The following is a 27530-nucleotide window of genomic DNA, read 5'->3' as shown; positions in this document are numbered from 1 at the left end:
ACTTAAAAGGTTTTGGGTTTGGTTTTTTTTGTTTTGGTTTGGTTTTTTTTTGTTTTCCAGATTTTGCCACCAGCAAAATAAATTGTACAGACCTTACTTAATCTTGTATAGTCTTCATAGTATGCTGTAAGGGAAGAGCAGGTGGAGGAGGCTTTGATCTGCAGCAAAAATATCTATTGAATGCTTTTGCAAAGTTCAGTCCCTCTTTGGGTGGCCATTGAATTTCTGACACATACGAAGATGAGGTGTGTGGGAGCTCCCTGAGAGTCTGGTATAATGACGTTTGAGACCACTTGTCTAGATAGAACTCTGAGAGCAAACATGACTGAGATATTGCATCCCAAATCATCTCAGACACACACATGAATTATAAAATAAGGGCACTGTTCCAACTTGCTTCTGTGGACCAGACTCGAAGAAGTTGCTGAGATTCCCCCAGGGCAACAGAAAATGGTTATTCAGATATAAACTGTTCCTTTACTGCAAAGAGAACTCCAGATAAAAGGAGGAGGAACAAGCAAATGCATCAAATAAGTAATTTTGTGTTAGTTATAGAAACAAAGTACTTGCAATTTCTGCTGGAACAGAAAATTGTGAATACAAAGCCATATCCAGCAAACATTTTAATGTGCTTGTAATGATGGCTGTTGGGATAAAATTTTCTTGGTTTATTGGGGTTTTTTTAAAAGGAAAAGTATGTACAGGGGAAAAAAAAATAACAGTTAACTTTGCCTGTGCTGCAGTGCTCTACAGGGAGGTTTTGGGGTGAAATGGATTTATTTCTGCTCTTTCCTCCTCATGTGATTTGTCATGCTGCAAGTGGAAAACAGCACACTGCATTCTTCAGCAAAATGCTCCAGATAGTTTCGTCTGTCAAAGGTTCTTTGCTTCAGGCTGTATCAAATCCATTTTTAATCTCCTTCCTTACAGTAAGGGAAATGGTTTGTAAAGAGGACATTGATGTCGACTCTCTGCTGTCGATATTATCTAATTTCTTCTTCAGAAGATTCTTGTGTTAATTTTTGGTGCAGAACTTTGCTTGAATTCAAGTCCACTTTATTTCCTGTCCCTAACGCATTGTCGTCTTTTCCCAGAGCATCTATTTCCTTCATGCAGTGGAAACTATCATACTGTCTTCTCTCCCTGAAAAGGCCTGTGATAGGCCAAAACCTGCACAGATCATATCCCATCCCAGTATTACTCTGGCAAGTGAAATAAATCTCTATAGTGTTTCATTGGCTGGAAGGCTTCCTCACCGTTCTTTGAATGCCCAAATGCCACTCTGCATTTCTATTGCTATAATAAAGGTAATAAAGACTTTTTTTTTTATTGCATACACTCTCTTCTGCCCTGGAAGAGACCCAAGATAAAAAAATCGTCTTTTTTGTGGTCCCTATATGGAGGTTCCTGTGTCTTGTTGAGCTGAATTATTCCCAAAGATGGAGCGTTCAACTGTCGTATGTCCCCAGTCTTCTCTCCACAGCAAGACCCACATATGAATGTTCAAAATCCAGTGTGCATCTCTGCCATAGGGGAGATTAAATCTCCACTCTGAACTTTTTGGAAAAAGCCACATCAGTCACATCTCTAAATGCTGTTGTTTGGTAGTATGGGCTTGGCAACAGTTAAAAGTTCAGCAGTTCTCCATTTCCTTTTTTACTAGTAAGAAAAAAAAAAAAAAAAGAATTAAAGGAGAGCTAAGTTTTATGGCAGTGCCTCATGCCATCCCCATCATATGGGAGTAGGTAGAGAAAACCTGAAAGGTCTGAGAAGCTGGAAAGTTCTGCAGCAAAACACAGCCTAAACATTAATGCTGAGAGGTGGGCTAATGCCTTTCCTTTCTTATATTAATAGCAAATAGCTTAAGCAAAGTTGGGTTAAAAAAATTTTCATCCTAATCCTTTAACATAAAACTACTTCTCAAAGCAGCTAAGATGAGAGGGCAGAGTTTACAGAATCTGTCTTTAGGAATGCTCAGAGCTTGACTGAGTAGGACTCTGAACACAGTTACTTAACTTGGAAGTTGAATCCAGCTTTGGAGTTGTCACTTCTATGAGCAAGAAGTCAAACTGGCTGGATTCCAGAGGTCCCTTCCAACCTATGTTATTCTATGACTTTCAGAGCCCTTGAGTAAAAATGGGTTTCAAGCAGAAACTGCACTCTGTGTAGGATTAAGTTTCAGTTTGGGCTTCCTCATAATTAAATCCTGAATTGTCTTTTGACCAGCCTTTGTTTCCTGGCGCAGAGGTACGGAGAAGATCCACTGGAGAGGTTCCACTTCCTTATTAATAACTTTTTAGTTAGTCTCTAAGTAAGTATGCAGCTTGTTAGATTGCTTCGAGGTAAAGAGTGCTGAGGCTTTTGTAGGTCTCCTCTCGAATTAAAGGAAATCTGTTTTAAAGCATTTAATCTTCAAGGTTTGGGTTCTTATAGCAGCTGTCTGTTTTCCCAGGTCTTTGAGAAAGAGCAGCACCTGGCCCTTGTTCATGTTTCTGTAAGGACCGAGGCATCTAATGTGCCACATAATCCTCACTGTACTGCAATATACAGTACACTGTAGTACAGTGTACTACTGTTGATTTGAGTTTATTTTTAAATCAGGATGTTGTCCCTTTATATCTTCTTCCTTTTTCTCCTCGCTAACAGAAGAAGAAAATTTTTTAACAGTGAAAACTGAGGTTATGTGTGAGCCTCTTGATTCTGTTTCCATTTTTAGCCTAGCCAAAGCCTTTACCTCTGAGGATGCAAGCTTCCTTTTTATAGCAAGAAGTCACACCGAGCCTGGCTGAGAGATGTTTAACCCATCTTGATGTTAAAGTTCTCTTCTATTGCTTCTTTACCTGTGTGCGACAAAAATTTATTAAGGTGTCTTCATGGAATATCACTTAGGGGACTGACGTGTACTCTTTCCTTTTACCCGGAGACACTCGAAACACAAGCTTTTGATTTGAACTGCTGGGCTCTAGACACTTGAAAGTGTAAGGATATGATTATGTTTTCCTCCTAAACAAGTTGCCTAGTTATAGTTCTAGGTAGCTTTTAAGGCTTCATTCTGTCCACTCTGTATGTGGAGAACTTTTGCTCACAGTTGGTATACAGAGGAGAAACAAATGAAAGAACAGTTTCTACAGGTAGACGTTAAATATAAATAACTGGATTTCAGCTAACCCTTTCAATAAATATTGAGCAATGTGAGCTTCCTTCAAGATCTCTGAAATAACTTTTTAACCAATGAAAGTAAAAATGGAATCAAACACCACAAAATCATACTTATCATCTTTCATTCTGATGAAAGACACTGTGTGGGCTTTTTTTTTTGTGCCTTTTTATTTTGTTACTCTGTTGGTTTCTTCAGGATAACCTAATTGGAGGCAAACAGAGGTATCTTGCACCAAATTTTCTCTGACTCAGTTTAAATCTTGTTGAACAAGTCATTTGAATAGACCCCTCAGACTATAAATGTCTCTTATTCTTACCACTGATGTACAGAGTTTCACTGGTGAAAAAAGGCTTGACATTCATATGGAGGAAAACAAATAGATGAAGCTGAGGGAATCACCAGCTGGGGATATGAGTAAATAGATGCCACAAATCAGATCTTCACAGTCAAAGCACAAGAGAAACCTATTTAAAGGTTTTGCTTTAGCCTGGGCTTCTGTTTCAGTAAAACAGCTGTAGCGTGAGGCATGCAGGGCTGCAGGCTGTAGCCAGAGCATTAATATATTAAATTAATTTGACACCTAAGTTTGGTATTGAAGATCTTTTAGTGGAAAAAAAAAAAACAAACAAACAACAACAAAAAAAAAACCACACCCAGAATGTGCTTTGATAACAGATTTCTAACAAACCACTAAATTAACATCTGGCTCCCCACCCTACAACTTTGTTTTTGAATATGGGCATTTTCTTGGCTTCAACATTAATCTGATATATAGCAGTGAGTACCACTTACACTGTCAAATCTACAACTCTGAAAAATCAGAGTAATGTAAATTACTTATTTTTTTAATGGATCAAGAATTTAAATATTGAACAGCTGAGAAACATACATTTCTAAATGATTGAAATAAGAAAAATGGTCATTGATTCTCTAGCAATTCAGTTTTCCAGAGGAGAGCCTTTGTGTGCAGCTCTTGGGACTTTCTAGTTGTTACAGCCATTGAATATAAAACTGTTGCATTGCAGGTAAATTTTTGGTTTGCTATGCTTGCCTTGATATTCTTTTGAGTAAATGGTTCCTGGTTAAAAAAAAAAAAGCCAGGGGAGGGGTGTGATCTGTGAGTTAGCTCGTGCTGTAGGCTGGTTAATGTTTGTGGTGAAGGTGAGTGTGAAGAACACACCCTGGAAGATGAATGTTACTTGGGATTGCTGGGTACCTAGAGAGTTAAATCACTTTGCTTTTTTGACTTGTGTGTGTTACTACCCTGAATGTACTCAGTGAAGCAAACTGCTGCCGAATGATGCTCTCTCCTAACCCTTGCCTACTCTTTCTACACTTTAAGAGCTTTGCAACAGGTGATGTCAGCCTGAAGTCTGCTAGTAACAGCTGTTTTCTGAATTTTATTAACAAATCTAAGTGTAAGAAAAAACACTTGACAGAAACAAGCTTTGCCTTTTTTTTTTGTTGTTTAAGTAACTGAAAATCCAAGAGCAATTCCATGTTTCCAAACAGCTCTTAAATTACCTAAGATGCTGCTGGCTCCACTTGCAATTCCTAGCTCTTTTTTCAGAAGTTTTTAATGTGATTTCTTAAGGTTTTGTAACCACATCATCAGCTGATTTGCTATGTCCCTATCCCTGTAATTAAGCTGAGCTGGAGGACTGAGATTGAGAAGGCACTGATCGCTTCACCTTGTAAATCACAAAACCATCCTTCCCTTTTGCCCTGCTCCTGCCAGCTGGAGTTTTGTGAATTTGAGCTGCCGAGCAACAAGGGATGCCATCCTTTGCTGATACAGGTTCTGTTTACTGAAGAGGTGGTGAAATCTTTTGGAAATTTGGAAAAGTCCCGATTCCTGATTAGTTGTCACTAGACAGCTTAAAGGTGAAAGCGGTGGCATCTTAAGGGAAGCAAGCAATTCTGGAAAAGCACTATTCAAAAACTGACTTGTGGTCAGAGACCTCTCAGCAGCTGTTGCAGAGCTTAGCTGCCCTTTATGCCTTGTGAGATCACTCAAAAAATATATAAAATAAAATACAACCTGCTAGCAAACATTTGAATTCAGGAGGCGCAGCAGCAGAATTCTGTCATGCTCAGCTTCTGCAGTGACATTGAACTAGACAAGAATTGCTTCAGAGTGTTTAATTTGTTATGGTATATCTACATGTTCTTTCCCATTATCTCATATATATTTCAATTAAGCCTGAATGCAGAAGTAGTAAAGCATTGAGCCGGTGCTGCCCAGGGGTTAGGCACAGGGCTTTTAACTGTGGAAATGTCATTTCCAAGTTGAAATTGTTCTAAGTGAGTTTTCTGGTTGAGATGGAAACTACAGAGCTGCAAAAAAAAAAAAAAATTGCTGAGCGGTAATTTTAATGCTCATGTTTGAGAAGCAAAACAAGAAGCGAATATCCCTGAGCGTCAGTGATTAGCAATGGAGTATGCTCCGTGGCCAGCTAGGGATGCTGAGGGCAGGAGCCAGCTGGATGAGCTTATGGGCTCTTGCAGAGTTCAGAAAGTGTTTGATTCCCCTCAATGCCCACTCTGTTTTCCTTACCCTTTTCAGACCAATTATTTTTTTAAGCTTTCCAGAGGACTGCCACCTCGCCTCGGACCTGCTGGCGTGCGGACGCTACTGGTAGTGGACAATTTCAGCTCATCAAAACTCCACTGGGCAAGGCTGCTGCCAGGGTACCTGGGAGTTGTATTTTTCTCATTTAGCTTCACTTTTGGGCTCTCTGCTTCCTCAGCAGATGGCATTTTTATCATGTTTTTGGAAAGTCCATATGGCCTACAAGAGAGTATCTCCTGAATTGTAAAACATGACCACCTGTTCTGCTTTTAATGATGCAGTGAGCATTTGTCTTCATATATCTACTTAAAAATAGCTGCTTCAATTGAATTTAAAAGAAAAACCCTCAATTGGGCATCAACATTTCAGCTGCTGAAATAATCAATTAATAATTAAGTGGCTAATGTTAAAACCCACTGGCCTTGTCCATTCCCTCGGACTCATTGTGATCAGAGTAGACAGTGATTGATTGCCCTGCCGACGCTGGGAGGCACATGCAGTGCTGGGACCAGATGCCGGCAGGCTTCGAGCTGTTTATTGCGATATTTAGAAGGTGAATTCAACTTTGTTCCTCTATTCTGCAAATGGACTTGTCTTTCCTGCGCTAGTTCTTTCCTCTCTGCATTGTTCCAGCTGTTTACATCCAGCCATCCGCAGGTACTCCTTCTCCTGCCACATCTGAAGGATAAAATCTGGTACTCAAAAGCACCTCATGATGGGCCAGCTGGAGAAGAGGTTGAAACTGTGAGCAAAAATAGGTTTGAAAGACTTATCTGCTAACTGGCTCTTAATAGAAAGCCCTGCTAAAATCACTCTGTTCGTTAAAATAACACTTGCCAGTTAACTGTTTCATACCTCCTGCAGCAGGTACACTGGCCAGATGAGAAAATGTGGAGTTTTGTGGCTCAAGCTTTCAGAGAACTGGAAGGGACTAAGATGTTCAAATCTTATTAAAGGAGTGTTAATGCTTAATTCAAAGTCTCCTTGAAAATTAACCCTTTATTGAATAAGCCTTTCGCAACATCATCTTGTTTAATGCTAATTAAAATACCCAAACAGTAGGAACACACTGGAATTTTGGTTGGTAGTGTCAGCTGTTTGGAGGGTTAATAACTGAGGTGGAAGAAACAGGAGAAAGAGTGCTTGGGGGTACAGCACTTCCCAGCATTTCAGTGCTAGCAGTAGCAGCATAATAGCAGTTGGATTTCAACACAAAGGGATGATTTGACTGTTCACTGCCTGGTGTATGTGATGGAGAAAACTTGGTGCGGCTGCTTGGAGCATCTGTGTTTACACAGTGAAGAGGAAGAGCACTGGAAACCTCTTACCGGAGAAGTCTCTGATCCGCTCTTATGCAGAGAGCAAGATGCTGGGAGCAGTTAGAGAGGAAGGCAACTTGACTTGCCTGCTTGCCTTGTTTTACTGAAGGTGTTTCTGACACAGTTCATCCTGTCCTGCCACAGCTGCCAGTTAGCCTGTGAATATAGGGGAGAAGCTATCCTTGTGGGTCTGGCAGCAGTTGCTGTAGGCTGATCAATGTAAATCCAGTTATCTCTTAAACCACATGGGATTTTGAGACAGCTGGGTGTTGTTTGTACGACTGAGAGCTGTGCTTTGAAACACTGTGCAAATACAAAACTAACTAGCTATTGGCATTTAAATTCATTTAAATCTCTGTGATAAACTTCCATTGGTGGGGTGTTATTTCAGTTTGAGGAGGGTCAGAGCAGTTTTCAGCTGCCATCTGGGTATCGCAAGTTCCTTGGTGAGAAAGGAGGCCAGCTTGGTTTCCTTGCATAGTGTGGCCTTTCCTCCCTGCGCTTCCAGAGTAGCAGGGGATAATTAAATGAAGTTCAACATTAAAGGCTGAAAGTCAGGAAAGGAGAAGCTTATTAACCTTGTTGAGTGGGAAAAAAGCACTGGAGGTGTTTGGGGCTTGGGTCTCATGGGGTTTTCTGTTCTTATTTTTCTATTTTCTTGGGAATTGACATTTAGTTGTGTAGAAAATAACATTTATTGCTAATTCTGTTGTGATCCCTTTTATGTGGTTGTGACACGTATGAATTGCATCTTAAGAAGTGGATTTTAGTCTGTTCTCTCCTTAGTAGAAATGCTAATTCTCTCTTGATAATAAAGTCAAAGGAGAGAAGCAAAAAAAAAAAAAAACCAAAAAAAAAAACCAAAAAGTACGGAGGTTACTCATTTAGACTAAGCTTGAGAAATGTAATCTCCATTTTTCACGATCCAATTTAAGTAGCGACAGACTGAGTTTTTAGCCTCAAGTTCTCCAACGGTTTTCTGAGAGGAGACAGCTTGAGGAAGAAGAAGGAGGTGGGGGGAATTAGAAATGGCAGTTGGAGTGGCCAGACAGGGAGCCAAGAGGGCAGACAGGAGAGGTGAGACTCCTTTTAGCTTCTGGCTTGCACATGGGCTAAATGAGGTTTGTGGGAGGACAGATGTATGTCCATACACATGTGGATGCACCTTTTTCCCTCTCTTTGAAAGGCTGCTTGGACCCTTCCAGACTGAATTTTGGGGCCGTTTTAAGAAGCCTGTTTAAACAGTCCTTTGCTATAGTGCAGACTGCTTATCCTGAATGGAGACTTTAAGTGAGATGTGGAAGCTGTAGGCAGGAGCCTGCTATTGTGAGCTGACTATTAAGAAGTCCCATGATTAAATTTTGCCCCTTTTCTTTCTCACCTCCAGATCACTGTGTTCACTACTACGATCTTCGCAACACTAAGCAACCAATCATGGTGTTCAAAGGGCATCGCAAGGCAGTCTCCTACGCAAAATTTGTAAGCGGGGAAGAAATTGTCTCTGCGTAAGTATTGCCTTTTATGTAGGCTAAAAACTTTGTAGCCCTTGCTTTCTGGCACTCTTCAGGGCCATTGTGCAAGTTCACCTGCGTGGGCGAGTGCGTGCGCTAGCTGTGCTTTTGGGAAGCAGATCATTGCTTTTTCTTCTAAGATAAAAATAGAAATTCATTCCTGATGTCACTTGACTGTCCTCTGTCTTGTGGAGCTAAAATGCTTAAGAGGAATACAAAGACAACTAGATGCAGCTCCTGACTACAAGCCCCAACTTTGGGAGCTCTCCTTTTACAAAGTGCTGTGTGTACTGAGGATGCTCCCGACCAGAGCTCTGCTGTAGAGAAGGTTACTGGCAGAGCCCTCAGGATAGTAACATGCAGTAAAATACAGCTGGTGAGTGACAGGGGTGATGAAATGGTGCTGCTATGTCTGAAGAGGAGGTTTAGCCACAGCCTGAAAGCAACTCAGATAGGACTGACTGGGCAGTTCAGTGATAACTTAGTAATCTGCTCTGTGAAAGCCCTTTTTAGGATTATACTCAGTTTAGAAAGAAGACAAGGAGAAGTTGTGTTTTGTGTGGTCTTAATGGCACACAGCTTTTCAGGCAAGGCAGGCCGTAAGTTCTACTATGAAGATGCTGAAGAATAATATTCTACAGTTTCTGTTCAGTTAAGTGGCCAGAAGTCTGTCCCAAAGCCAGATGTGGCTGCCTCAGTTCTAGGTAGGTTTTCAGTTGTGTGGGAATGAGCATCTGTCAGATCACATAGTGAAAGGTTTGTATGCCTTTTCAGTAAACCAGAGGTGAGCCCCTCTTACATGGTGGTGAAAATGTAAGCAGTCTTAGGGGGCTGCAGGGGAAGCTTTGGTCTCAACCCACTCATGTACAACACTCAGGGGGAGCAGGGATGGATTCTAGGGGGTAGATCTACTCTGAGAAAGTATGCCTGCTGCCTTGTACGGAAGTGATGATTATTTAGCTTGATTCTGTCCCATGGTTTCCCGCAGTTTCTTCTAGAAACCTGGAGTCAAACCAGATCATTTTAAGATGTATTCAGGCTGCTAAAGAGTTACTCTGAGCTGAGCTGCATGATAGAAGATTCCCTGGAGACTTCCAGTACTGTTGATATCTAATCAGCTTCCCTCTTCTTATTTCTATTAACGTTGTAAGTCTCTATAAGGGTGCAAATTCATACCTAGAATACGGAGCAAATTAAATCTAATGCTATGAACCAAATCAGGGTAAGAAGAAATGGTTTAATAGAAGTAGGAGGAGGCTGGGAATGTTTTACAGCCACGATCAAGTGGAGCATCATCCATGGGATGTTTTAAGGACAGAATGACCCTGTCCTGCTTGAGCCAACCATCTGAGAAAGCTTATCCTACAGTCCTGGGAGGAATATTGATAGAACTGTCAGACTTGGACAGGCAACAGCAGGGTGAGAGGACTAACTGGAGGGTTCACCTATCTTATTCTCTGTGAACAGAAAGGAATTTCAAAGAGAGCAGATTCTTTTTCATGTCTGTCTTTTTGCAAATTGAGGAGAGAAGACAGTAGTAGTGATTCCCAAAAATCAAGCACTGATTTCTTTTAAGAAAAAATTGTATGCATATTCAGATTCTCTAGACTTCTAGCTAAAGCTGTTTTATAGATTGCATTGATTTGCTTTGCCTTGTAGAGTTAGGTTTTGACCTCAACGGTGTTCAGAACTGCCTGTTATTTAGCGCAACACATTGATTGCAGTGCTGATTTACAGACAGATGGATTTAACAGGGCAACGCATCCATGATATTTTTTCGGAGAAGGTATGAAACCAGAAGAGCAGTGAAATACTAGCAGAATCAATGGCCTTTTCCTCTACTTGCAGTCCAGTGATGAATAACTTTCTTCTTTTATGGCACACTTATCCTAAGCAATGCAAACATGACTAGATCTTGATGGGAATTTGTTAACAGTAAAAGAGTTCCATTAGTAATAGACTTGAAGTGTTTTTATTTTAAGGAAGAGACTTGGAATGTATGCTACTAAAATACAGAGGTTAAGTGCCTTATGCTACTGAAACATGGAGGTTAAGAGCCTGTATATGTGAGGTCTTCTTGATGGGTTAGCTAATAGCAGAAGCTGTCACTGGAATCTGACAGTTTGTAGACCACTAATTAGTCTTTTGCTATTTTACCTGGCCTTCAGAAAAATTTAGTTTCCGGGCAGCTCTGAAGCGTTTAAAAACAGCATTTTAAAAATATGACTGCCCTGATAGCACAGAAGGCCACTCCCTGTACTTGTGGGCCAAGAAAGCATTTACCTTTTTACCCTTTCTATGAGCTACGCTGCTGCTGTGATGGTAAGGACAAGAGAAGGGAAGGGAAGAGTGAGCAGCAGCGCAGTACAGAGATGGGTTTGGAAGAAGCATCAGGCAGAGAAACTGAGCACTGTTTTAGGTTGTCCCTTTCATCAAACCTGGGATGAGGAAAGCATTCCTGTTTAAGACACAGTATTACAGATAAAGTTCATACCTTCGTTCTCATCTGACCTCATACTATTATTACAAATGACTGACAAATCTTACTGCAGCTCCCTTATCGCTCCTTTGTCGTTCCAGCTGCCACTGAGGGCTGAGATAAGGTTTTTACAGCACGGGGTGCATCTCTCCTTTGTGCTGTATTTTTCGGTAAATGTGACATTGGTGCAAGGCTAATGTCTTACGTTGTTGCTAGCTTTTGATGGATATTGGGTGGGGATTTTTTTTCCCTTCAACTCTAAATATTCATAAAACAGCAAGGTTGGGTGACACAACCTGCATGAGGGGAGCGTTGCCTCCCTCCTACCCAGGAGGCTGACAGGTCCTGCTCCAAATCTCTTCCAAATTTAAGGTCAGAATAGCACTACTGCTTTCCTCAAGGGTGGCTTCATGGGGCTCTGGTCTTACCACATCAGTGTTTGTTCACCTACTGTGGAGCATATCGCTGTAAGTTAGTGAGCGCCAGAATATCAGAGTTTGGTGATTACTAGAGAATAACACCTGGGAAGTGAGAGGGGCTTGTGTCCCCTCAGGTTTGAGCAAATATAATTCTGTCTCCTGGAGGCCTGGGATCTTCTTATTCCAGTTGAGCTCTGCCAGGTGGAGAATACCTCCACCTCCTTTCTTCTGTCAAAAAGGAAATGTTTGCGCACATTAAACAGGAAAAAGAAAAACATTTTGAAGGCAGGTATGTTTGCATGTGGGGGAACAATGGAAAAAATCAATTTTTATCTGATCCCAACAGAGTTTGTATACTTCTAATAGTAATATTTAGTTTTGCTGCCAAGGTGGAAAATAAGTTTGAGATTTGTATCCGTGTGGTCTCTCAGTTAACTTATGAGCAAGCCACATCAATTTAATGCTAATAGTAACTGAGCCCCTGTAGGTTTTTATATGCTGCTGCTTGGTGTTGGGCAGGAAGAGGAGAACATGCTTTCAGGGCAGCTGGAAGGGGATGAGGCTCCTTCCTACCCAAGTCCTGTAAAGGCATGAGTGAGAGATGTAGCCAGCAGGGAGAAGGGAACAGATTTTGTCTATGCTGAAAAATGTATATTCAGTGTGTCCTGGATCTTCGAGGACGTGGAGGAGGCAGTGATGGCCTAAAGGCTATACAGTTCAGTGGAGGACTCTGCAACTGATTGGAGAAAGAAAGAGTAATACTTTGGGGAAGTTTTTTGTTTAAACATGTAATGTGTTTTGACAGGCTTCTAAAATAACAACATACCTTTCCGAGCTGAACCTGAGTTGCATGTGATTGAAAATGGGATAAATCTCCTGGAGTGCAGTAAGACTTCTTACTTTTACATCACAAGTAGGGTGTTAAGGAGCCGCGTTGCAAGCGAGGAGTGTCTGCCATATGGCAGCAGGGTAACTTTAGGTATTATTTTCAGGTCAACAGACAGTCAGCTGAAGCTGTGGAACGTAGGGAAGCCTCACTGCTTGCGCTCCTTCAAGGGTCACATCAATGAGAAGAACTTCGTAGGGCTTGCGTCCAACGGAGATTACATTGCCTGTGGTGAGTAGAGCAGCCATCCTGACAAATGCTTATGGGACTCCTTGGAGCTGGTGCTTCTCTGGTTGCAAAGCACACTAGCAGTTGTGCTACATAGCTGCGTGGGGTTTTTAATAGCAGATTATTCTGAACTTCCACCCTCCTTTCCATTTCCAGGGAATGGCATAATGACCTCCTTGACATAAGCGGGGTCCGGACTTGGTTTCCTCCCATTCCAGATGAATTCTTCAAATATGACAATTCAGACTTGCTGTCACCAAAAGTCATCAGCTAATGTAGTCACTGTTGATATGATCTATGTCTTTGAAGTTTATCAACTGACACATCCTCCTGCATCTTTCTAAGGAAGGGCTGTAGCCTGGAGTGGCCCTGTACTTGTCACTTAGTGCGGCGTTCTGTATGGCGAAGCAATAACCCCCTGTCGTAGTTCAGCCCTGATCAGGACCAGACTACGCAGTCTGTCTCTCGCTCCCCCCACCCTCCGAGAGAATAGGAGGAGATGATATAAGAAAAAAAAAACAGCTCAAGGTTTGAGATAAGGACGGGGAGAAATCCTTAAAGTTACCGTCACGGGCAAAACAGACTCGACTTGGGGAAAACTATTCATTTATTTCTAAAATTAGCAGGAGAATGAGACAGGGAACAAGATAACCTCCCCCCACCCCTCCCTCTTCCCGGGCTTAACATTATCTCTACTACCTTCCCCTCCCGAGCGGCACGGGGGGGGAAAAGGGAATGGGGGTCGCGGTCAGTTCATCACGCGTTGTTTTACGCCGCTGTATCATCGTCGGGGGAAGAACTCCTCGCATTCCTCCTCTGCTCCAGCGTGGGGTCCCTCCCACGGGCCACAGTCCTTCGTGAAACTGCTCCGGCGTGGGTCATCTCTTCCATGGGGTGCAGTCCCTCTAGAACAGCTGTCCCAGCGGGCCCTCCATGGGCCACAGCCGCCTTCAGGCATCCACCTCCCCTGGTACGGGGTCCTTCACAGGCTCCAAGTGGATCTCTGCCCCTCCGTGGACCTCCATGGGCTGCAGGGGGACAACCCGCTCCACCATGGTCTTCACCACGAGTTGCAGAGGAATCTTGGCCAGAAGCCGTATTACTCCTCCCCCTCCTTCTTCACTGACCTTGGCGTCTGCAGCCGTTCCTCACAACAGGCTGGCAGACGTCTCTCAGGATCCTTTTTACATCTTATTCACTTCTCATCTCCTCTCCACTTCTTGCAGCCAGGCCGGGCCGAGTTGGGCCCAGTCGGCTGCCCGGCGGGAGGCCAGAGGGTGAGGCCTGCAAGGCCCATGAGGCTCGTGCCTCCCCCTCTCTGCCCCCCGCTCAGCTGCTTCACATCTTCTCCTCCTCTTTTTCCTGTTTTCCCCTACTTAAATACGTTATCGCAGAGGCGTTACCACGGGACATTCTGCTACCAATTGGCTTGGCCTTGGCCAGCAGCGGGTCCGCCCTAGGCCCGGCCGAGTCCCCTGAACAAAGGGGAGCGACTTCCAGCAGTTTCCTACAGAAGCTACCACCTTAGGCCCCCCCCCCCCACTAACAAAACCAGAACACCCCCTCATTGTGAACAACACCCTTAGTCTGAAACATCCTGAAGCAGTCACCCCTTTGGCTGTTTCTGTGCTTTCACTGCTTAAGTTGGACTGTTGAATCTCTGTAAATCCACAGGTCTTGGTGGGAAAGCAGTGACAGGCTGATAGCTATGGGATGAGCAGGACAGCTGTGTGAGCACTAAGAAAGGACCTTAGTTTGTGTAGTCTCTGATCTCTGTACTGCTTGCAAGGCAAAAATTGGGATGGATTTCTAAATAAAGCCTGCACACTGTCTAGTCTCTCTTGCTTAAACCTCCACAGACCAAACTGTCATACTTGATTACGGCAAGCAAAACTGACAGCGCTACCTGCCTCAGAGCTGTAACACTGAGCAGGCTGGGCGTAGCGGTATGTGGTAGCATACCGCTATGCTATGTGGTAGCATAGATGCTCTGCTCTGCTCCAAATGCTCTGCCCTGAGGAAGTAATGGGGGATGGCTGGGATCCTGTATATTTTGCAAGTACACTGCATGCTGCAGTTGTCTTGTAATAAAACCTTGTTCTGTTATTAAGCATCATGAAAGTTTGCTGTGGAGCAGTCCCAGTTAAGGCACCACAAGTGTGGCAATAACTACAAGGAGGCAATGTCTGGTCTTGTCTTAAACAATGAAAGAGCTAAGAAGCCTTATTTCTGTGCCTGCTACCAGAACCTAATCTTGTACATTTATTTTTTTATTTCTAGGAAGCGAAAATAATTCCCTTTACCTATACTATAAGGGCCTCTCAAAGACACTGCTGACGTTCAAGTTTGATACAGTCAAAAGTGTCCTGGACAAGGACCGGAAAGAAGATGACACAAATGAGTTCGTGAGTGCTGTATGCTGGAGGGCACTACCAGATGGGGTAAGCTTTCTGCTCAGTCACCCAGCCGGGTGCAAAAGGAATGCCTCCTGCTTTCTCACTAAACAGCATTGCTGAGGATTTGACTGCACTTGGTATTTTCCTGTTTGTGGGTATTGCAGATAGGCGGGAGAACATGAAGATCTGCAGGGTAACTGAAATGCTGGGGGAGAAGGGACTGCTGTGCTCTTAACTCTTCCACCTGGGTGTTTGAATTGCTCTACTTGGCATCTGAAATCCCAAAAGCAGCATTGTATTTCTGGCACTTAATGTTTTTCCGTGGGTGCATTAGAGGTTTCTTTTGTTGCTTTAATGAAGGCACCTGCAGATACTCGCTGTGGAGCCTTATCTCAATGTTCCTGTGTCTGTAGGGTCTTGCTCATTGAAATACAACCCCCGTGATTAGATGAGCAGATACGTAAAGGAGGCGAGCCCAGGCTGCAGTCACCTCAGTGACTGTTCCAGTGACACTTCATTCACGTACATAGCGTGTGTACTAATGCTGCAGGCAGACCTGACGCAGCTTTTATGAGTGTGGCCTTTTGGCACAAGGCTGCTCTAGAGAACAGAATGCTGCTTTTAAATTCAGAGTGCTCTTGAAAACCTTGCATACAAAAAAAAAAAAACTTGAGCAAGTAATTCTCTTGTATGTACAAGGGCTTGCAGATCAGATACTTAATGGGCTTGTTGGGAGGGGGAGGAGAGGAGCCCATCCTAGATACAATCTTCCAAGTGGAAGGTGTGCTAATTGGTGTCCTGAGATGTTGCATTCACAAAGGTGGGGTTTTGGAAGGGTATCATCTACCAATCTGTTTCCATATTAAGAAACTGCCCCCACAACCGTGATTTAGTTGTCACTGGCATAAACTTATTTCAGACAGATGCTTCTAAATCAAAATAAAAATCAACCCGGGTATTGGAAATTGCACTTTCGATGTCAAAGTAAAAAGAGGGCAGTTGCGGTTTGAATGGTGAGCACAATACTTGACGTAGGGTCACCAACTTCTTGCTGACTGAGGATTTAGGAGGATTTGGTATACACAGGTGTTGTACCTCAGATGAAGAGTGGCCGTTAGAAGTTGCGTAATCGGTCTTTCTGCTGGATAAAAATGTTCTGTGAGAACCTGTGTGTCCAGAAATGCCCTTCCCTGAGCTTTCTTCACTGCAGTGTTCCTGTGTTGGGTTGTCCTGCCCACTGACCTCCTGGGCAGCTTTTCTACAGGCAAGGGACTAACAGTGATGTCTCACCCCTCTGCTCCTTAGCAGTCTTTTCTCTCATTAATGCACTTTCCTCTGACAGACCTTCTGCTTAAGTGACTGAGAAACTTCTGAGCAGTCACCAAGGGTTGTCAAGCAATTCTTCATAACCAGTATGAAAAATATTGTGCAAAAATATAATAGTTAAACCAGGCCCATCAAAATTGCACCAAATAACATTCAGGTTTCACTCCATTAAGCAGCATTCAGAATCTGTTGTTATTCTGATCATTTTTCTTTCCCATCCTTCTGCTTTTCCCTGGGCTTCTTCTAGCCTGTTTCTCCCATGGCAGCCACAGTATCTGGCTTTCATTTGTGAAAAAAGCAGCAAAAAGGTGCCTGTTATCAGAGAGCCACTGGCTTGAGTGTTCTGCTTGTGTGTTTTACCTCTGCCTGTGGTGCATGCCGTCCTGCTTTACATACTGAGCAAGCAGCCTCACTTGCTTTTGCCAAGAGGCCTTAGTCCTTCCTTGCACCATATCTCCAGTCCCCCCGAGACGAGAAGTACTGTTCACTGATGCAGCTGCACGTTTCTCTTCCCTCTTGTACCAGCGCAGCGGTCCTCTCCGACCTAATTGAGACTTTGCTCGTGTTCTTAGGAAATTAAATTACTGCACAGCCAAAGGTCACTTGTGTTGATGAAGTCTTACTCAAATGACGAAACTTTTATTCTCCGTTCTGATAATGTTTCTTAAATTTAGCATAAAATTTTTCAGATGAGCTTTGTATATACAGGCTTCCCTAAAAGCTGACGTGTTTTTAATGATACTCGGATGAACTAGAGAAGGCCTTTGCCTTGCAGTGCTGTCAGCATGTGTGGGAGTCGGGGAACTCACAGCCTATTTCTGGCCTAATTGCAGACTTTGATTCTGAGTGAGTCACTCTGCCTTGGTTTCCTAATTATAAGAGTTACTGTGCCTACCTTTCACCGCTGGTGGTGATCGTGCCCGCTCTGCTGAAGGGTGCGTGCACTGAAGCAGCTCCAGCCTAACAGCTGTTCGGAGCCCAGCGCAGGCTGAGAAACCTGCCCCGGAGCCACAGGGAGCATGGTGGGTAAGCTTTATACTGCTGTGGGCGTGCTGTTCTCCATGCCTTGCCGGGCTGGTTCAAAGCTATCTCACTTGTCTCCATGCCACGGTCACTGGGCAGTAGCTTCAGTTTCCTACCTGGAGTGTTTCCGTGGGGCGAGATGAGGGTGCTGTGTGCCAGCCATTCCCCAAGGCTCTCCAGGGGAGCAGGCTCCTCGGTTTCCCTATGGTGTTGCTGTCAAGGATTGCTCTTTAATTAACCTTTCGAGCTGAGATGAGTAAGTTTCAGATCTGTCAGTTATCTTGGGAAGCATGAGTACATGTACTCCTTCACTTCATGCACTTCAGTGTAAAATCTTGGATCCTAATTAAAACTTAACTAAAACTTTCAGATTAAATGTCATTGATTCTTTCTTAAATCTATTTTTATGTAATTCGAGCTTTTACTTCCTCCTGAGCCTAAGTCAAGCTGTGCCAGCAGCCCTTGCCAGAACCTTTTTTTTTTCTCTTTTTTTCCTCTGTGTTGGTTTTCCTTCGCTTATGAAGATGCAGGGACCTTTTTGCTAGAGCTGTCACCTTTCCAAATGCAGGGGTCCGGCTGGCACCTTCTTTCCACATGTGTGGAAGCCATAATGAAGGAGAGAAAACATTCTCTGTAAGTGCTTATTAGCATTTTGCATCAGACTTACTCATTTTTCAACTCCTAGGTGATATTTAGAAATAGGCACTAGCTTGTAAGCTAATAGTTTTGTTATTCTTGGGGGGGAGGGCGGGGAACAAGCAAACAAAAAACTGCTCAGCCAGTACATCAAGAAGCAAACCTTTGTTCTGCTTCTTTTGGTGCTATGTTTTGGACAGAAGTAAATAGACTGTTTAATATTTTTTAAATAGCACTTACAGTTTATGGGGAAAACCAATTTTCTCTTCTCATTTTACTCTTAAAAATTAGTATTTAAAAGTAGAGAAAACTTCAGGACGCTTCTGGCCTAAGTGACCTTATAAACATGAGTTAGACACAGATGCATTTCAAAACCTTCCCTGGATCAAATCCTTTTATTTCCCAGGTAAAGGATTTTATAATATACCTGTACTATCCTTTGTTTCAGGCACTTGGGCAAGATTTAGCTATAGCTTGATTTGAAATGTGAATCTGATCCTGAGACTGGAAAATACGTTCTCCTATTTCACTAGCATGTAACAGGGGATGCCCTGGCACATATGGAGATGCCCTGGCATAAGGAGAGGAAACTACAGTAGTGGTAGTAGCTCATTGCAGCTGAGGGGGTAGAGATGTTTTATCTGTCTTGGCAGGGTCACTGCAGTATTTTCCAGGTACGTGGATAGTAGCTGGAGGAGATTGGTTGGTACGTTTTTCCTTTGTGTCCTACATGATGTTTTCCCCCGCTCTAAAGGGGATGCCTTTCATGTGGACCTCTTTTGCCATGTTGCGGAGTTTGAGATGTGCTGTGTTAAATAATTGCATCTCAAGTAGTCCCTTTCTCCGTCGTGGTTGGTGTTTCTCAGAAAGAAGCTCTCAAAAGAGAAACCAAGGCTGAACCTGCTCCCAGGACAGCAAAAAGGTATTACTGCTGAACACAGAAGCAATTTGATTATGTAGATTAAGCATGGCTCAATCTATCATAATCACTGTAAAGAAGCCATTTAATTTTGTACCTGTTTGCAGGAGTATTCATTACTGCTGATAAGCAGGTTAGCCAGGGAAAGATTTCTCAAGCAGAAATGTCGAGGCTTTGATACCAGTGAGGAGACACAGATAAGAGCAGGAGAATGCCATGCAAATTAGCTTGGGTAAAGCTTTATGTACTCTTTTTTTTTTTTTCTTTTAGAGGGGTAAAGAAGGGAAATTGAGAACAGTGCTGCAGACTTTAACCAAGTAATCTCGCAGCAGTGAGCGAGTGGGTGGTGGTACATGCTGGATGGATGCAGAGGTCTCCTGGCACTTGGGAGGAAGGCTCTTGGAGCGCCAGCGTGGCAGTGCTATGAAAGGATCTCCTCTGCCTGACTAGGGGAGAACAGAAACCCCATGCATGTTTCCTCACCTTGTTGTTGCTTTCCAAAAGCAGTTTTAATTTAGGGGAATCTTAAAACAACTATCTATTCGCAAGTGAGAGAAGCAGGCTCTGGGACTCCAGGCTTCAGGTTGCCTTTAGGCACTGTCGTATGGTGGAAGTATCTTCATAATTAGTCTAGCATCTCTGAAGTTCTCTTTATTAATCTAAGAAGATGGAAATATTCCCTTCAAATAGGTTTTGGTGCATCTCTTCAGAAAACGAGCTTTGCTTCCATCTGTTTCTCCTCTGAACATTCAGCTTTGTTTCTTAATGATGTCTGGCTTGAATTCTTTAAATAGAAACCTGTAATTGTACCACAATAAGCTGGTCACTTAATAGCGTGGTAATCTTGTTCACTGATGAAAAGTAGCCATCCTTTGTTTCCCAGTAGCCTGATAAATGGTACACAGTGTACACAGGAGCTAGTCAGGGACTCTGATAATTTACGATCAGCAAATTGACTCCCTTCACTGGAATTAATTTAGCCAATACAAATTATTTCAGGAAGTGATTCATTGCCATTTTAAAGCGCTAATTAATTTGGATGACTTAGGAACATTAATAATGAAACCTCCTTTGTCATTTCCAAATAACCAAATGCTTATTCCGTGTCATTCTTAAGTAACTTGTATTGACTGTAACTCATCTCTTGTGACTTGAAATATGAATTCCAATGGGATTTTGGAGGGAAAACAAGTCTAAGACTTGATAATTTTTGTTTCCACTTGGCTGCTGAAATTTTAAAGTCTCAAAATTGGTGAGAATTTTGACTTCCAGCTTCAATTTAGTGTTTTATTTTTGCAGCATCCTCAACTAGCTGTTCAGATGTTGGTTAAGTTATATGTAGGTAGTAATCTCAAACTTAGAGGGTAAATGCCTGCCTGAAGTGATCACACCCAAGCTGTCCCTTGCCTGCCTCTGATACCAGATGCTGGCACAGGTAGCAGTGTGAGTAGCACCCATGACAGTATTTTCAGGGAGGGCGCCTGCTGTTTTGTGACTCATTCCTTTCTTTCAAAACAGGGCTGGCCAGTACCATTCGAGTGCAGTATCTCCCAAACCAGTATTCTTGCAGGTTATTCTCTGGTGCAGTACAATGCTACCGCTTCACCCTGGAAATGCGGTGGTCTTCATCTTCTCTCTCGTGCTTGAAATGCACAGCAGTTTACAGGAGGCTGAGAATGATCAACTTTTACAAGCAAGGAGATGTAACTTTGATCAGGTTTATTCTACTGGTTTTTCTCCCCCTTCTGAAAACCTTCAAAGATTTTTCCTCCCTCCTGTGGAAGCTGTCTAAGCTCTGTAGTATGCGTGCTGTGAAGCTCACAGCTGTCTGTGTGATGGCTTCCTACTCCTCTTGACATGCCCTCTGCTCTCTGGCCTTTGGCAATGCTTTAAACAAGAAGTTGTTTTTTTTTTTTTTACTTTTATCACTTCACAGCTTTGTGCTTTCCTTAGGTAATAAATATATTTCATTTATCTTCCATCCTACCTTTTTCATCTCTATTCCTTGCTTACTCATTTGAAAATCTCAAATCTTTGTTAAAAACAGGTGGAACTCCATACATCATGCGTGGTTGATATTTCTTTATCCAGATTTTACTGTTCCTTATGTATACCAGTACACACTGTATATATTGCTTTCTATGCTGCTTGAAAAATATTTTCATATGCAGAGTAATTTCTACCTTGGTGTCACAAGGTAGAAAGGTGTCACAAGTTCAGTATGTATGCTTCTTTGTGCTGAATATGCTCATGTGCTTTCATACTCGTATCTCTTGAAATGCTCATTTTGAGCTCTATTTTTTCTGTGGCTGAGTCGAATTAATTTAAAAATACTCAGATGACTAACTATTTTACTCCTCATCACAACCCTTGGAGTCCAGCTGGAGAGAACTTTGTGGGGAAAAAAAAAATCATACTCTATTATTCACAGTTCATGCATTCTATTGAAATCTCAGTGTGTTGACACTTTGGTCCATGTGAAAGACCATCTTGATAATGTGATAATACAAATGATAGGCTTTAGGAGAAAGTGTTTAATTTTGAGTCTTCTGTAGAAGAAGAAAAATATTGGTAAATGTTCTTTGGATATTGCCTCTGCCCGGTTGCAGGATGCCCTCTGAGCTTCCTCCTAGTGAGAGCAGTCACTTGCAGTCAAGTGTGGGCAGAGGTGAAGGGAGCCAAGCAATTCCCTGATAACCCTGACCTCTGCTATGCTCCTGGCATCTACTGTGTTTGAGGGTGGGGAAACTGTATTGCACCATCTGTTTTGCTGTTTCAGGGCTCAGGGTGGCACATCACTGTGTGGTTGGTACATCAGCGCCTTCGTTAACTCTTCCTTTCCTAGAGACAGAGCAGCTGGCTGTGGCGCCAATGCGAAGAGAGGGGATGAGTCCGTCGCTTTTGTTTGGCTCCGAAAGTTCAGGTCCCCTGTGGTACTGCAGCACTCTGTCATTCCAGTTTCTATTTTAAGATAGCTTCTCCAAGAAATGTAGGTGGCTCAGGTTTTTCTTCTTTGTTGATTTTAAGTTTACATTTGCAAACTCAATTTCTCTCTCCTTCTGCAAGGTGAGACTTTTTTTTTTCCTGAATAATCGCAGAAAATTGCCAAGGGGTTGATGTTTTTTTTTTTGAAGTGAAGGCAGATCAAAGTCGCACATATTTCTTGAATGAAGGCGGCATTTACTCTTTCAGACTTTTACAGTTGATATTTGCTTACCAATGTGTTTCTTCTAATGCCAAGAGAAGCAGTCAGCATGCTGCAGATAGGAGTGAGGTCCTCCTTAGAGTCACGTCTTTCCTAGCACAAGTGAATGACAGTGGTGGACGTAACTCTGAGTACTGTGGACAGTACAGTTCCAGTAGCTGATCCCAATGGTGCAACTGTAGAGATAATGGATTGCAGTTCATTGCCGGTGCAAGCAGAGGTCCGAGCAGGCTCTTGTTGTTTCCTAGGTTTTAAAAAAGAGCATTCCAATGCAATCACAGATTGTATTGCTATGATACGTGCTATGAACTGGGCATGCAAAGAAGTCTCTGTGCAGCTGTCGTTAAACTTGTAAGTGGATGTTTTTCTCCTGTTGGGACTCTGCTGCTTTAGTAACCATCAATTCTTTATTCAAGTATGAGTTTTTTTAATAGATGAACCCAAGTCAGGAATTCACCTGGAACCTGGCCTTCGTTCCTGACTACATCCCCAGCTCCCTGCTGAACCATAATGTTACAAGGTGGAAGCTGAAGTGCAGCAGTATGTATTGTGTAACCCTTCACATAAGCTGAACTCCCAAAGAGTTCAACTTACTAGAAACTTATTTGTGTTAGGGTGATACTCAGGGTCACACCTATATTTTATTTTGAGGTGGGGAGAGAAAAAAGAATAGATCTGTATTCAGAGACATTTGCTTTTAGAATTGAATAATTGACAGCTGTGGGTTTTCCTTTTCCCACCCAGCCTCTGCAGTGCTGTGCTTGAGCCCTTTGGTCTGAACTCTGATAGGTATCCTGCTGGGTTCTAGAGACACTGATTAAATAATTGATTAGACAGTTGTAAGGTTTGGGATTTTTTTTTTTCAGATGGTGCCTGGAAACCTACTTATCTTGAGTTGTAAGCTACTCTCTTCCCTTGTTCTTAGTGTTGTGCCTTTGTCTTGTGGGCACTTCACCCTCTATTGCCTTAGGCATTAGAGGTGGCAGGGATGCTCTCTCTTCCCACACAGCTCCTCGCCTTTGGGTAGGAAGGCTCAACCCTAGCATTTTCTGGGGTTTCTATAATGTATGTGATGTATAGCATGTGGAGCAGAGCCCCTTGAAAGCAGTAACTCATTGTAGGAGCCAGGCAGGTTTTGCAGGTACTGAGCCAGCGTCTATTGCCTGATATCAAGCTCCAACCAAAGCTGGTCTCCTCTGAGCCAGAGCATCTCCTACACGAGCAGCCTTTGCTATCCTTTCCACTGCTAGGTTCAGGCTGGCTTTTTTTTTTTCTTTTTCTTCCAGTCTTTGAAATGCCCTCTATCTGCTGAAGTCTCTGGTTGGCATAAAGTGCCAGTGAGATGAGGTCTGAATGCTCAGAGCTAATCTCAGTAAGTCGGGCAGTGTTCAGTGGATTTCGAAGCAGATGAAGGGGGTCATTTAAAAGAGGAGCTGCAGAGGTAAAGCTGTGTTTCTCCATACTTAGTCAGTGCTAAAGAAGGGCTCTGGTTTCAGACCAGGAGGAGCAAAGTGAGAGTGAGTGAAGTAGGTTTTGAAAAGCCGTTGGCATTGTGCTAACCACTGCCTTTGAAGTCGGCTTCAATGCAGCAGCAGAATTCCCACACCGAGGGTGTTTGAAACCCTCACTGCTGGGTGTCTGCTGTCACTGCTGTTTGAAGGTGGATTTGTAACCTCATTCCCTTGACCAAATGACACTGCTTCAATTACAGTCAAAGCAACCTCACAATATTGTCCCTTTTTTTTTTTTTTTTTTCTCTCCTGTTCTTTAGTGCATCTAGTGATGGCAAGTCCTGCCAGGCCACCACCATTCAGTAGTAATAGTTCATGAGCTACATCAACCTTTTGCTCTAGTGCTCCTAATTAAGCAATTTTAATGGCAGGATTTAATGTTTTACAGAATCTAAATGAAGTGGAAAAAACATGAACTGATTTTTTTCTTTCTAGCACAAGATTTTGATCAGATAATTTAACCTCTGGGTGAAATGGAAGTAGAAGCATTTATGCACAGGTGGTTTTCTCTGCAAAAGCTTTACTTTATGCAGGTCTCTGCATTAATATAGTTACTGCTTGGCTTTGGGCAACTGTTCTGAAGGTTTTTGCGTGCTTTCTTTCTGCCCTTCTGTTATCAGTAACAAAACCTCAAAGCATTTTGAAACCAAATAACTTGTGACCAGCCTAATGCCAATTGTGTTGTGCGTGTTGGTAAAGCAAGAATTCAGGCTTTTATGACACCCCTTGTAAAAACAACTGCTCAGACTGGTTTTTCCAACAGCAACAGGAATTTGCATCCTTTAACCTATTTAAATAAGAATTACATTCCTTTTGGTGCTGTTCTGATCTAATTCTAGCTAATGCTAGATGAGCTAGCTATGTGCACGGAGTGAAGGCGCTCACTCCTTTGAAAGCAATCTTGTGTCTGAATTTAAACTACTTGGCTAGGTAATTAGGATATATAATTATTTTATATAGGCTACACGCAGAATTATAATAATCAGCCCTTTCTAAAGAAGGGAAAGCTACTATGAGAGGAAAGTTACGTTTAGCGATTTAATGAGTACCTTCTAGACAAATGATATTGTTAAATTTGGGGTTGTGCAGCTGGATGGAGTTGTGTTCACCCTTGCATGAGGTGTTTTGATTTCTGCGAGGGAAGTGCTGCTTCAAACAATGACATCTCTTATAGGTTATTGTATATCATAATCACTCCAGAAACTTTTATCTGGGTGCTAAAGCTGGAGAGAAGCGAGTTGTTTGGTGCACTACTGGATTTTCTTGCTTTACTTTAGCATGTCTGAAGCGAATAATAAGTTAAGCAGAGAGGCATAGTTGGGGCGGCCTGGGGAGCTGGCAGATGAGACAGTGCATTGTTTCCCATTTACTTATAATAATGAGAGATACTGGAGGGAAGATAAGCAATATTACATATACTGGGAAGTAAGATTGGTTCAGATCCATTAAATTAAAAAAAAAGTTCATTTTACCTGTAATCTGCAGATAGCACATAAATTAACTGCAACAGGAGGAGGAGAAGCTGCATTCCTCCTCACTACCTGTGCTGGCAGAGGCTCAGCATTGCTAGCTGAGTCTCCCAGTGTATATCAGGTGTACATGATTTTTTTTTTTCTTCCTCGTTTCTGGATTGATCAGTTGAGACCTTGTTGCCTTTTTCGTCCAAGAAAGACCTGCAAAGCAGACTGCTCTGGCCAAGTTTCTTCTGACCACCAAATAACTGGCAAGCCTGGCTAGTCTGGGGAGGATGTGCTTGGAGGATGCCTTGACTCGTTTAGAGTGAAATATCCTTGATTAAAATGGGAAGCTAAGCGTGCTTCTGTGTGTGCCTTGCTTCATAACTTGCATGTTAGCTCCAGCATTTGAAAGGATAAATTTGGGCCAGCAGGAGTAAAGAACAGGAGAGAAAATGAGCTGGAAGTGAAATACAAATGTCCTTATTTAGTACAAAAGGATTCATCTCGCTGTCGACTTCCTGGTTTTGTCAGGTTCACACTTAACTTGACAATGCAAAAGAAGAAATTTTAAATGGTTGGGAAATGCATGAAAATCTGAAGTAAAACAGAAGTTAGCAACTTGTGAAACTTTTCTTCTAGTAGGCAGCAGCCTGCGCTTGGAGCCTGTGGGTTTTCTTTGTTTCAGAACTGAAGAATAATACATATATTTACCTTGCCAAAAGTAAGCAAAGATCCACACTGTGAAAAATCACTCTGCTGATGCTCAGATGTTTGTATAAGGAAAAATACCACTTTAGAGATTTCTTTTGGATAAATGTTTGGATAGGTGAACAGTTCCAGGGTGAAGGACACAGTTGGGTTGCTGCTTTCCCAGTGTATCTTTGAATGCAAACTCAGACCCTCTCCGTGTCTCTTGGCCATCCTCTGCAGTCATTCCTCTTCTTCCTGTCATAAGGCCCCTTGGTTTTTCCCCGAGAACACAGCTGTCTGAACATGAAAGCGGGGGCAAAGACAGTCTCATCCTCGTAACTCCACCACAATCACTAAAGCTTTGGCTTTTGCTGTTCCTCTTGAACCTGGGAATTACTTGTTCTGGGGTTGGGAAGGGAGCTATAAAAACTCTGTTTTGTGTAGATATTTGAAGTTTCCATTGTCTTCCTTTTGGAGCAGGGTTGAGGTAGGTTTGTGATGCTGACAAGTGTATTCTTGGCTGGGCAGAGGCTTCTGTATTAATTTTAGATAACATATGAACACGGAATTTGAGCCCAGCTCACCAGAAATCAGTTAATGAAGGAATTAATGCGATGCATGCCAAGCCCCATTGTCTCTGTCTCTCCTTATCCAGACAAACACATACTGTTTAGGTACCTTGTGTTTTGGGGTTTTTTATAGGCCATTTCTTTATAATATAATTTATTTCTTCCTTGGAAGCTATAGCTAGGGCAGTAGATGATCATGAACTCTTTACAGGAGCTTTTCTGCTGATGCAATAGAGATGAGTTTTCTGTGACAAGAAATAAGTCATGTGTAGTCCTGACAGAGGACAGTTATTTTTATTTTTTTTGTATGCACTATATTTTATTCTGTATTTTTCACCATCTCTGCTCTGAAACGCTAGAGGCATCGTCAGGCCAAGAGAAACGCAGAGGGTACCTGCTGTGTGCTCCAGCTTTGGCTCTGTGGTGTCTGAGGAGTAAGTCAGGCGTGGCATCTCTTCAGAAAGAATATCTAAAGTCAAGGGAAGACGAAGCAGATTAGCTAAAAAAAATCATATGCCAGAAGTGTGCATTTATCTTCCTTCACCTTTTGTCAGCAGAGGTCTGGTTTGTATTCTAATGTTTATATAGCTGAAGGATATTATAAAATCAGAGGTACTGTGTCACGACACAAGTGGTTTTGTTCACTCTTATAATCCCAGTAGGAAAATGACATTATTTTTTTCTTTATATACTTCAGTCTTTTTAAACTTCCTTTTTGCTATTAGTGTCATTGGTAGCTTAATGGATTTCTTGATTGTTGAGCTCTTCTTTTTGATACAGTATTGTTAGTCTTTGCATGCTTTCAAAATGACAGGGAGTGTTGAAAACAGTAATTTCAATTTGAGATATCTAGAGATAATTTTTTTTTATACCCACTGTGTGAAAATAACTTGAACAGTAGCAGAATTATCCATTGTTAGAGAGATGATTTTACTTGTGAATTGGATTTAAAGATAAAATCGTTCCTACTTCCTGGGATGTGGCTTTCCTATTCCTTGCTCTGTTAAGATTAATCGGGAGCAAGACTTTAATCCAGAACAAAGATGATTGAATTGTCCTTAAACAGTGATGTAGAACATTACCCAGATCTCACTTTATTTAAAGCCTTTTTCATTTTTGCGATGCTGAGAAACCATGTGTGTGTGAGCTGCTTGTAAGTAGAGGATGCTTTTTCCTCATTTGCTGGCTCATTGGAAAGTAAAATGCTTTCTAGTTTTTTAGGAA

At 42.4% G+C, this 27530-nt stretch overlaps 1 protein-coding gene across 7 annotated transcripts in view; it reads left to right on the top strand.

Moving 5' to 3' along the window:
- COP1 (COP1 E3 ubiquitin ligase) overlaps window positions 1-27530 on the top strand; it is a 127221-nt gene that overhangs the window by 79667 nt on the left and 20024 nt on the right. For 5 of the 7 annotated variants that reach the window (XM_086753765.1, XM_086753764.1, XM_086753763.1 and 2 more), the window contains 3 exons: window positions 8439-8556; window positions 12453-12577; window positions 14855-15015. In XM_086753765.1, coding sequence (XP_086609891.1) covers window positions 8439-8556; window positions 12453-12577; window positions 14855-15015 — 404 coding nt within the window. Of the gene's footprint in view, window positions 1-8438; window positions 8557-12452; window positions 12578-14854; window positions 15016-27530 lie in introns of those variants that run through there. The other 2 variants (XR_015259229.1, XR_015259230.1) reach the window with 2 other exon arrangements.

Source organism: Chlamydotis macqueenii, chromosome 8 (genome assembly GCF_036417535.1).
Source record: "Chlamydotis macqueenii isolate bChlMac1 chromosome 8, bChlMac1.mat, whole genome shotgun sequence".
In the NCBI taxonomy this organism is placed as follows: Eukaryota; Metazoa; Chordata; class Aves; order Otidiformes; family Otididae; genus Chlamydotis; species Chlamydotis macqueenii.
Note: the sequence above shows the minus strand (reverse complement) of the source record. Positions and strands in the feature narration are given on the sequence as shown.